A 12,025-nucleotide genomic window follows, 5' to 3' on the forward strand; every position below is an offset into this window, starting at 1 on the left:
ATTAATATGCATGTGCTTAAACTGTGGATTCTTTACACATTGTAAGAATAAATGTGTTAAATGTGATATTGCATACAAACAGACAAAAAAAAAAAAAAACGAATTAAATCAACAAACAAACTAATTTATAAGTACATGTGTAAGCTGTGGACACATTCTTTACACAACGGAAGAATAAATATTTTAAATGTGATATTGCACCAATAAATGAATGAACAAATGAACATACACATAAATGAATTAACAAACAAATCATAAATTGTGGGAGAAAAGCAGTGGATTACGATTCTTTATGCAACCCAAGGGTAAATGTTCTCAAAGTCTTGAATGGACAAAGAAATGAATGAATCAACGGATGAATGAGCAAACAAGCAAAAAAAAAAAAAAAAAAGAGTGATTGTGGAAGCAAAACAAGTAGACTGATATTGTTTTATGCAACTGCAGGATAAATGTTTTAAAATTAACAAACAAACACACAAACAAACAAATGAACGAATGAACGAACAAACAATCAAATAAATCAGTGATTGCGGTTGCAAAGTAGTGAATGAAGTTTATTTATGCAATTCCAGAATAAATATTTTAAAAGTGCTTCAACAAACGAATACACAAATAAACAAATGAATGACTGAACGAACGGACAAACAAATGAGTGATCGTCGTACGTAGATTCTGCAAGCTGATGATAAATCATCTGAAAGTGCTTTTGCAAAGTTGCACCGTAGCCTTTTCCTTCCCACTGCAGCCAAAAATTATGTCCTTCTCCACTAAACAACAGAATCATTCATTATGGAAAGTATTCAGAGGGAACAGTGCGGACTGGAAAATGTTGACTTGGCAGAAAGTCTTTGATATTTGCTCCCAGGACCATTTGTCTGAATACTGCAATGTACCCATCACCCGGTGAGATCCAACAACTCTATGAGACAAAAAAACTCTTTAAAATGCACAGAGGGTAATCAACACTTCACTTCCAGCCCCCACTGGCTCATTTAAATAGTGAGACTTTTGAGACATCTGACACATAAAAATGTTCATGTTACAGTGCCTCTGTAATTATGTGAACTGATTGCAAAACCTTTTTAAAAAGCAAAGCAGAAATGATCATATGTTTGCAACATGTACTTGGAGTCTGTGGGTCAAAGTACGTCTTCACCTTACCTGCAAAGTCTAATACGTCAGTTCAAACTTTTTCAGCAAAACACACACACACACACACACACACACACACACAACAACAACAACAACAACAACAACTTGGAGACACCAACGTTTCACAGAGCCATTTCTGTAATTATTGGCATAACGTCTGGCACACTTTTCAACTTATTCCATCCAATAACCACACAATTAGACAGCAAAAACTATGGTTCAGACTTGCTGCTTTTGGTTTGCAACGTGCATCAAATAATCCATAAATGTTGACTGGCATTCTGTCTTCTCAGGCTAAAACCAATAAACTGGAGTCAATGGTTTAAAACAAGCAGACAAATAAACATTTTAATACCTGTATTTGTGTTTTAGAAATCCAAAGACAGACGGAGAGTCAAATTACCTTTACTCGTTAACTCAGTGACCTTCAGCACAAATCTTATTCACTTTTAGAAGTGTTACTTGTCTTTTGTGAGTGCTTAAAGACACAGAAGGTAGCACAGAGATGCAGAGGTGAATATAAACACAATGGGAAGAAGCAAGAAGGCCATAGTATGCATATAGATTGAGCTCGAGGCCCGTATATTGGTAAAACTCTGGAGTGTCTGTGATGGTGATGGGCATCTCTGTGAGGACCAACAGACAGTCTGACAAGCCTGGAGCTCAGAGTGGGGTTTAGAGGAGGAGCAGACAGACACACACACACACACACACACACAAACACACACAGTATCCATACAAAACCACTCTGACAGCTCCTGAAGGATGTGAATTCACACTGAAGCTGAGGTGTGAGCTCACCTTTTGTGTCTGACAGGTATAAAAAAAAAAACGAGTGAGAATGAAACCACTATCCTTCCGACTCAGTTTTCACAGTGAACTTGAGGTCTACTTTTCTTACTATTGTAATGTACTCATCTCAATAGTTAGATTTTGTGTAAACATGTTCCTGCATTCCAGCGTGACAGAGTAACCCACTTTGATTATGGAGTAAGATTGATTTGGAGTTACATGCTAGTAACTTGCAAATATGTTTTCTGTAACCACTTGAGATTGGACTAAGTAAAATATGTAAATTGAAAAAAAGTATTGAAACTATATTTTTAAAACTCTGTACTTACAGATAATATAAAATGAATGTGATAAAAGTTCACTTAACTAAAAGACAGCACAGTTTCATGGCTAATGCACTTTTTAAAAATAATTTTGTTTTAAATATATATATATATATATATATATATTTTTACTAAACTTATGAGATTAGATGTACATTGATGTGTTGACTAACATCTTTCAATCATCTGCAATTAACATGCAATTAAGTGTATTCCTTAAGTATGTATATATTAAGTATACACGTTAAAGTATATTCTTTACAATTATATATATGTATATATATATAATTGTTGTTTTAGCACAACATTTGTCAGGACTTTCATGCAACAAATGCAATGGACATATGTTCCTTACTGACTCTGAATGTGGGTTTAATAATCCAGTCACAAAACGTTGACCACCTGTGGTCTGATCACCTGACATGGATATTAATACCAGGTGCAAATGAGGTCAAAAAGTTAGTGATCTGTTCTGAAATGTAAGAGAGAACCTACAGACAGACAGATTTACAGAGAGGCAGCTGAAGAGAGATGGAGTCCAACCTGCAATTTCTGTGCTTTGATCTCCTCCACCATTATGGCCAAGCACTTAGTGAAGTCTGTCAGATCCTGGTCTGGAGTTTCCATTAGCTTGCACTTCTGGAGAAAAATGAGTAAAAGGGTTCAAGTTTTTATGGATGCACACTGACATTCAAATGTTTGGGGTCAGTAAGATTGTCGTTCAGAAAAAAAAAAAAAAAAAAAAAACTTTTATTCATCATAGACCAATTAAATTGATCAAAGGTGGCCGTAAAGACGTATATAATCATGGTACAAATACAGTATGACAAATAAATACTGTTTATTATTATTATTATTATTATTATTATTATTACTTTTTATTTCAAAGAATCCTGGCTTCCACAAAAATATTAAGAATTGCTATACAGGGTGAATTCAGGTTAATTGGGACATTTTTTCCCCAAGCCAACAGCACAAACCCTGATGGCATGAGGAAAAATGTGCCCGGCGGTAACCCTCAAGCAGGTTGGTTTTAAGGGATACAGCAATTAAAGGGTTAATCCAATCCATCAAGACTGTGAAACTCACACACACAGAACAATATAGAAAACTTTAGTAACATTTTACAATAAGGTTTCAGTTATTAACATTAACTGTATTAAAATGAACAATAATTAATGCAAAACATGTAAAGTTTTTGAAGAGTTTGGATAATGCACTTTAAAGATATAAGAAAATTCTGATGAATGTCATACCACAGGATGTCATAGGGCAGTGTCAAATTATTATTTGCAGCACAAAAATGTATAAGTCAACACATTTGTGTCTTTAGATCTTTTTAAGTTGTAATTAACATAATTTTAATCTATAATATAAAATTAACTGGTTTCTAACTAATAGAAAAGTATAAGTGTAAATGGTCGTAAACTTTAAAACAAAAAAATCAAAATCTTGGCTGAAAATGGCACAACTTAAGCAAAATTACTCCTATGAAACATTTTTTGTTAATTTCCACAACACAATATTTAACTATTTTCGAATTTGATGGGACTGACAAAATCAGATCAAGCATTTGGATAAAAATGGGGTTAAAGGGGAAAACAACGGCCTCTTTAAATGAAAGTTTAGAAACTTTAAAGATGATAAGAGACTGCCCTCTCCAAACAAGCACCTCCTTTCGCTTTTTGTGTGTTTTGTAAATGGGATCTGTTGTTGTGTGAATTCTTTGCGTATCAGGACGGGCAGAGGTGAACCTGCTGCAATTAGGTTTTTAAATGATTTATTATAAATATATATGTTTTATATGTGTGCTGTGTTGCTACTGTAAGTGAATGTGCACTGTCTACACAAAGAAATGCCATCGCTTGAATCTAGTCTCAGTTTCCTCCAATGGCTGCATATACAGTACATGGCCATCGCAGGTGATTTCTCAATCGCAGCAGGTATCACAAAAATCCCACAACCAAACGTCAGCCGAGAAGCTTGTTTCTGTTGCGGCTTGATTGTTCCTTTATCCTCCACAGAGCATCACTCTGGTTTTATTCCTTTTCAAACCCATTTAAATTCAGCCGTCATGCTTTGTCAAACTTCGGTTCCCCCAAAAGCCGCATACACCGGCTTAGGAATGACATAAAAATGCATGTATGCAGGATTATAACAATGCAAATAACCTCTGGTACTCATTACTTAGCAGATGGTTTTCATTCAAACTGATGTACAGTACACTAATTTCAGAGATGGTCCCGCTGGAGAAGAGTGCAGATCAGTGCTTTACTCTAGGGCACAGTGGAGGCCTCTCTGTAACACTTCACAGGTTCACTAGCTTTGTTAAGAGCTTTAGCCACATGTGGTGATATTTATGATTATGAAAGCTGTGAGGTTTTGTTCACACCACACTGCACCTTTCCAGAATGACAGGAAATCTACATGACTCGAGGAAGTGAGTGGCTGGGGGTATGACTAGAAAGGACAAAATATGAATCTCAATCAGAAAGTGTGTCAGCCCAAGTTTGTTTGCAAAGAACTTGCATTAATATTTAACTTATTTTTATATCAGGACCAAAAAGTGCTTAAAATCAAACAATGACATTCATTAATATTAAAATGAACTTCATAGACCAAATATTATGCAAAGATATTAACATAAAACAAGCTAAATAGGAAAAAAACTGACTGGTTTCTAAATGATGATTCAGTTTTAATAGTTTTGTGCTCTAGGCCAGTGGTTTTCAAGCTTTTTAATGTCGAGGACCCCTAAATGTGAAGCTTAAACATATAACCCTCATATGTTTAAATATTATGCTAAAATCCTAAATTACAAAGCAGATACATATTTAATTTACAAATACCCAATTATATTGCAAAAAGAGTGTGAAATTAAAATACAACATGCTTCCAAAATGAAACAATCATCTTATTTGGTCTCATTATTAGCAAATTATCATAATTTCTGGAAATGTTTTGAGAAATTAAAAAAACAAGATAGAATAAAAGAATATTATAATTCTTTAGTGTTAAAAATGAAGAATGTTCATAATTATTTTTTATATTTTTATTTAATATATTAATTTAATCCATTCACTTGGATAGGCCTGCTGTGCTGCTTAATATTTTTTGGAACCTGTGACACTTTTCAGGATTCTTAATAAAAAAAACTGAAAAAAATAAATAAAATAAATAACAGCATTTGTTCATAATAGACATCTTTAACGAAATATTTAACGATTAACACATTGCTGTTCTTAAAAAAAAAAACATTATATATATATATATATATATATATATATATATATATATATATATATATATATATATATATATATATATATATATATATATATAAATATAGAAGTATTAAGCAGCACAAATGTTTCCATTTCACAGGCCCCCAAACCACCTCCCTGGAACAAACTTTAATGCAAAAAATATAAATATGCAATTTTTACAGTATTATTTTTATTATTGCATTGAGCACTACGTATAATGTATTAGAATATACATGCAAAGCATTTTTGGATGGCCCTGTGACCTTTAACTATAACAATTTTAGTAGAGGAATACACCACAAAACAATTCCAACACTCTTGCAATACAATACAATAAAAATAGGGACAATTTAAGATATGGACATTAAAGAAAGTTAGAGACATCACAAGAGAGTCCCAGAGAGAGTAAGCTTACCTTTTGTGTGTAAAATGCCTTGACCTCTGGCAGGATTGAATCAAAGTCTCCATTTATGTAGTCTGGGAGAAAACTTAATGGGAAGAGAGAAAGAAACTGATGTGAGAGAGAGCGGGAGGAGAGGGTGATGGGTAAAAAGAGCACAATTTGTGCAGCCATCAGATCCTTTATTCATGTGAAATGAAGGTGCATCTCTGACACGGGCCATGGAAAGCTTCAGTGACAGGACCCCACCAGCGCCATTCAACGCCTGCCAGTCACAGCACTATCCGTCCCCAGTCATGACAAAAGCGACACAGACAGCCTCTTGACACAGTGAGGGGTTGAGAGAATTGATGCAGGCTGCGCCGTCGCTGTATACCTCACACCAAACTCCTGCAACAAAGATTTACGATATATATGGAGGCGATGACAAGATTTTCTTCGCTTAGATGGGCAGAGTATTCATTTTGAGAAAGGCAGATCATGTCGCAGCTTCTTTCGTTTTATTCCCTGAGAGCAGAAAGGCAGTTGGGTATCATTAAAAGGTAGGCATTAAAGCATAAAGACTTGATGTTATGATTTCACGCTCTGCTAGGCGGTGCATGTAGCCGCTGAATGAGCAAAGATGCGCTGCCAAGCTGGTTCAAGAGTAACACTGCAGCGGATTACAGGAACGCTATCTTCATCTCACAGCTGAACCTGAGGCCCAATGAGGAGGAGAACACTGTACAGATATAACTTTGTTACAAACAGGTTGTGTGGGGAATAGGGCTGGGATAAACGATTATTTTTTAAACGATTAATCTAGCCATTATTTTTTCCGATTCGATTTCGATTATCTCCCCATTAATTGACTACTAACAATTTATACATGTTGATTTACATATCTGAATGAAAAAAAAAAACATGAATTCCTTAACATTGCAATATATGTTTATTGCTCTTAAAATTACAAAATAAAAGACTGACTAAGAATGCATTACTTTGCACTTGTATAGAGATAGCATTCAATAAAACCTTGAAGCCTTGAAAACACATAGCTTACTGAACACATAGGGCCTAGCTTACTGAAAAAATGTTCTTCTTTCAGATGAAAATAACAACAACTTGATGTCTAGCATTCAATAAAAAAGGTCACCCAAAAAACTTGTTTAGAGCAATTGAAAGAATACAGTAACCAATGTAAACTTGAGGGCTTTAAGCTAATACAGAGAGTGCTTTTCCAAAAAAAAAAAATGAACAGTGGGACCCAGCAGCCTGTCATGGAGAAAAAAAAATCTCTGAATGCTCCACGTGAAACTTTGGCGTTCCGCCCTTTTTCTATCGTCTCTAATGATTTTGGTTAATATGCAAGAGAGAGAGAGAGAGAGAGAGAGAGAGAGAGAGAGAGAGAGAGAGAGCAAGACAGCGCTCATGTAGTTTGAAGACTGTGAGTGCGCGAGCGCGCGTGAAACTTTCTATCGTGTTTAATGATTTTGATTAATATGCACAAGGGAGAGAGAGAGCAAGAAGCGCTCGTGTTGTTTTAAGACTGTTAGTGCGCAAGATGCATGAAGAGCGGGGGGTGAAAACTTTTGGAATTTGAAGTTAAAGGTAAATTGTACTTAATTTGTGTACCGGGAAACATACAAGTATCTTCTGTTGCTTACGAAGGGCAGAACTATATGGAAAAAAATTATATTTCAACAAAATAAGACAAATTTGGCCATCTTCATCGTGTTCAAAAGTTTTCACCCCCCCAGCTCTTAATGCATCTTGTTTCCTTCTGGAGCATCACTGAACGTTTGAATCTTTTTAAATAGTTTTGTTTGAGTCCCTCAAATGTCCTCAGTGTGATAAGATGTATCTCAAAATCATAAAGTCACTGCTTGAAAGGGTTCAAATATGCAAAGATGCTGGAAAACTGAAGAATCTGCAGGACTTTAAAGATTTTTCTGAAGAACGCTGCTCAGTTTAACTGTTCAGAACAAACAAGGGACTCATGCACAACCATCACAAAACAGAAAGACAGTCGTGGATCATCAGGTAACAGAACACAGTATTAAGAACCAAGGATTCCCAAACTTTTGAGTTGGGTTATTTTAATAATTTCAGCATTTATTTTGTCTTGTGGACTAAATGTTAATATCTTTTATGTACAATATCTTACTCAGGACAGTACTAAATAAAATATAACATGCATTTAGTATGATCTCTCTTATTTTTTAAAAATTACTCGCATTTTCACAGAACCTGCAAAGGGTGCCCAAACTTTCGATCCCCACTGTATATATATTTCTGCTGCCAAGTGATGAAATCATTTCAATAACAAATTTCAGACAAACTTCTAAACAATTCAACAAAAATGGAATCAAATTCATGGACTAAATTATATAAACAACAATACTAAGTAAAACATTTTTGCACTCTTTGAATTCACAAGAGTTATTAGTTCAGGAATCAGAGTATGATTCACTAAAAATAAATGACTCTCAAGAACAATTTATATTCAGGATCAGATTAGACTGGTTGCCCTATTTTTTTGATTCACTTAAAAGATACAAGAGTCATTCGTTTGGGAATCAGGGTACACTGATCATGCCATATGTGTTTGTGTTTGACTAAGAAGAACTGATTTGTAGAGTCATTCGTTCGGGAATTAGAGTACATTGCGTGCACTGTATGTTTTTTTTAAATTAATTTTAGAGAAAAGACACAAAATAACCATTCTTTCAAAAATCAGACTACTGTTGAATGTGTCCGATTTACTAAAAAGAAGATTTGTTTGTGGAGTCATTCATTCTGAAATACGACTAGACTAGACAAGACAAGACAAGAACTGACTCACAAGAGTCATTCATCTGGGTATTGAACTACATTGGTTGTACTGTATCTTTTCGATTAACCAAAAAGAACACTCACAAGAGTGATTTGTTCAGGAAATATACTAGACTGGTTGGCTTGTTGTTTGATTCATTAAAAAGATCTGACTCGCAAGAGTTATTTGTTTAGGAATTGAACTGTAATGGTTGTAATGTAATGGTTTGATTGATTAAAAACTGACGTGACATGTGGCCAAGTATTGTGACCCAAACTCGGAATTAGTGCTCTGCATTTAACCCATCCAAAGTGCACACACACAGCAGTGAACACACAAACCGTGAACACACACCCGGAGCAGTGGGCAGCCAATTATGCTGCGGCGCCCGGGGAGCAGTTGTGGGTTCGGTGCCTTGCTCAAGGGCACCTAAGTCGTGGTATTGAAGGCGGGAGAGAGCGCTGTACATTCACTCCCCCCACCCACAATCCCTGCTGGTACAAGACTCGAACCTGCAACCTTTGGGTTATGAGTCCAACTCTCTAAGAGTCATTCATTTGGGAATCACACTACACTGGTCACATCATATGTTTTTTTTATTCATTTAAAATAGGCAGAAAAGAACTATTCATTTAGAAATCAGATTAGTAATGCTCGGTGCATCTGCTTCACTAAAATGAAGAGTCACTTTGTAGAGTCAATCATTTTAGTACCTCTGTCCATAACAGTGAAAAACGAACATGGGAAAACCATTAATAGAGCTGTGAAATGTAGATCCACAAGTGATTAAGCTTATTATATAATGTTAAGATTAAACATGGTTATATAATTTGTGACCCTATGGATAACCCAGAACACTTTTGGCTTTGATCCAGGGTTCAATGTGTGAGAAAAAGCAATTCAAAGCAACCAAATTTCCTGTTGTGTTTTCTGTAACAGACTCCCAGTTAAACAGGTAACCATAAATATCCCTCAGCAGTGACAGTTCTGCGGCCACATTAAGGTGAAGCTAAATGAAACCTTTCCTTTTTACATTTTATCAGTAAAAAAGCTTACCACAAAGCTCAAATTGGAGGCAAAATACACCTCTTTTACATTCAAATTAAATTGTCACTTAAAGTTAATCAAAATTCAGGGACTATACCTCATTGGAAAAGTACTCGATTTGGACCGGCACAGAGAAAATTAGGATTAAGAATTGAAGTAATTCCAGAAGGTCAAGACCAAAGCCAATGGGACAACCTGAGACCAGACACCCTGTCGCATCAGATGCTTCATTCATTTTGTCACAGCCCAAAGGGCAAGACAGACAGACGAGATCACAGTTATCGCTCCGGCTTTCTTGTTTTTTCCTTGTTACACACTCTAAAATAACATCAATGAGAATGTGGGGAGGTGAAAATTGAGCTCCCAAGTGACATTCAAGAACAAAACTACATGCCAATCCTTAAACGTCTTGTATTTTGATGCAGCCTCTCTTTGCTAATAAACGTGACCGTTCGTCAACAGGAGAACTTCATATTGGCTTCATATTGCGCAGAACAAATTTTGCTCTATTTTGTACGTCAATAAGCCCACTAAGGACTTAAATAACAGATCGCCTGCTTAATGCCTGGCAGTTCCACACACCCCTCAGAATATCAAGAGACCTCTTCAGCTGTTGCTTCATTACAGACAGTCTAGTGAAATCATCAAGCTGGCCCTCCTGAGTGGATCATCTGAACAGACGATCAGCTTTTGATTATGCCTCTGAGTTCATTTTCGACTCCTTTATAATCAGCAATGGTCACACAAGTACTTCAGAATAACTACACCCGCACAGCACGTACGGAGCTGGAGTACAGTACATTCATGTGCAACCAGAAATGATGTCACCTACGTACGTCCGAATATACTTCACTTCACTGCTACATATGCATAGTTGTGGTGATGATGTCACAAGTCCCTGATTATACAACCTCAACAACTGGACATTTCTTTAAGCGTTATTACTTATTTCATAATGTATGTGGACAGTGTGTATGTGTCATTTACACAAAGAATTCTTAAAGGAATGTTTTAAAAATGGTGATTTAACTGTAAAACACTTCTGTAGAGGTAAATTACAGCTGCAAAAAGCCTAAATTACTAACATTACAAGTGAACTATAAGAGGATAATAAAATGTTATAAAAGTGCAGACTATAGCTGCTTCTAGATATGGTGTGATTGTGAAATAATAAATTACTGTCTGAAAAGACTTTACATCTTTAACATTCATTGTAAAAATTTATATTTTATGATGCCAATGCATCATTTGAAACCTGCTACTGTGCTTTCATTAGGGTTCATTGTCAGTATAATAATATGTCGGTCTCTTAATAATATAGAAGTTTCTTATGCTCACCTAGACTGCACTTATTTGTTAAATTAATTTAAAATGTAACCTTTTTCTATTCGAAAATAATTTGAAATGTAATTTATTCCTGCTATTTTCGTCAGGCATTACTCCAGTGTCAAATAATCTTACAATATCAATATAATATGCTAATTTCTTATGAATGATTAAAAAAAACTAAAAAAAAAACTAAAACTAAAACAGTTGTGCTGCTTAATATTCTCTGATCACTGCAATAAATTTTTAAAGATTCTTTAATGAACCCCCCCCCCAGAAAAACAGTATAATATAATATAATATAATATAATATAATATATAAAAAGTTATGAAGTCCAAAGCAAGAAGCTCTCACTTGTTTCTCGCTGACTTCAACATTAACTGTTTCAAAATAAATATATTTATATACGAATCAAACAGTTAATAAAAATCTGAACATTGGCAGATTACCCAGAGAGCAATTGGTGTTGATAATCCAGGCAGTCTGGGACTATAAAACTGTTTCATAATAATACCATCTGCAAATGGCAGAATAAAGCATAGTATGTTTTATGAGCTCCAAGCAATTGCGTGTTCACTGCTTCAGTTCAAATAAAGCTGAGCTTTCTAAACTAATCAAAGTACTGGGAAAGGTCAATGCGGTAATTACATTTAAGGCACTGTGAGATAATACAGGATATGTCTTGATCTGGGAACCAGCTCCTCTGAAGATTTCTCTCCCTGTCAGCTTCTGTTTGCACAGGAAGATTAAAAATGAATAATTACTGTGGATGCATGTAATTAGGCAAGGCCAGAGGTCTGCCAGACATATGAAATATGTTCCGGTCCTGCATCAGAAAGACTTCGGGGAATGTGCAGTCGCTGGTCTAAACGAATCAGCTGTTGCTCACAAATGAGTATAAAACAACAATCAGATGCCACAACG

At 35.4% G+C, this 12,025-nt stretch overlaps 1 protein-coding gene across 4 annotated transcripts in view; it reads right to left on the reverse strand.

Moving 5' to 3' along the window:
* The window catches only part of tpk1 (thiamin pyrophosphokinase 1), a 68,669-nt gene that overhangs the window by 32,723 nt on the left and 23,921 nt on the right, over positions 1-12,025 (reverse strand). For all 4 annotated transcript variants that reach the window (XM_026200979.1, XM_026200976.1, XM_026200978.1 and 1 more), the window contains 2 exons: positions 5,949-6,021; positions 2,811-2,906 (listed from right to left, as the gene is read on the reverse strand). In XM_026200979.1, coding sequence (XP_026056764.1) covers positions 2,811-2,906; positions 5,949-6,021 — 169 coding nt within the window. The remainder of the gene's footprint in view (positions 1-2,810; positions 2,907-5,948; positions 6,022-12,025) is intronic.

The sequence above is a fragment of the Carassius auratus genome, chromosome 24, assembly GCF_003368295.1.
Source record: "Carassius auratus strain Wakin chromosome 24, ASM336829v1, whole genome shotgun sequence".
NCBI lineage: Eukaryota > Metazoa > Chordata > Actinopteri > Cypriniformes > Cyprinidae > Carassius > Carassius auratus.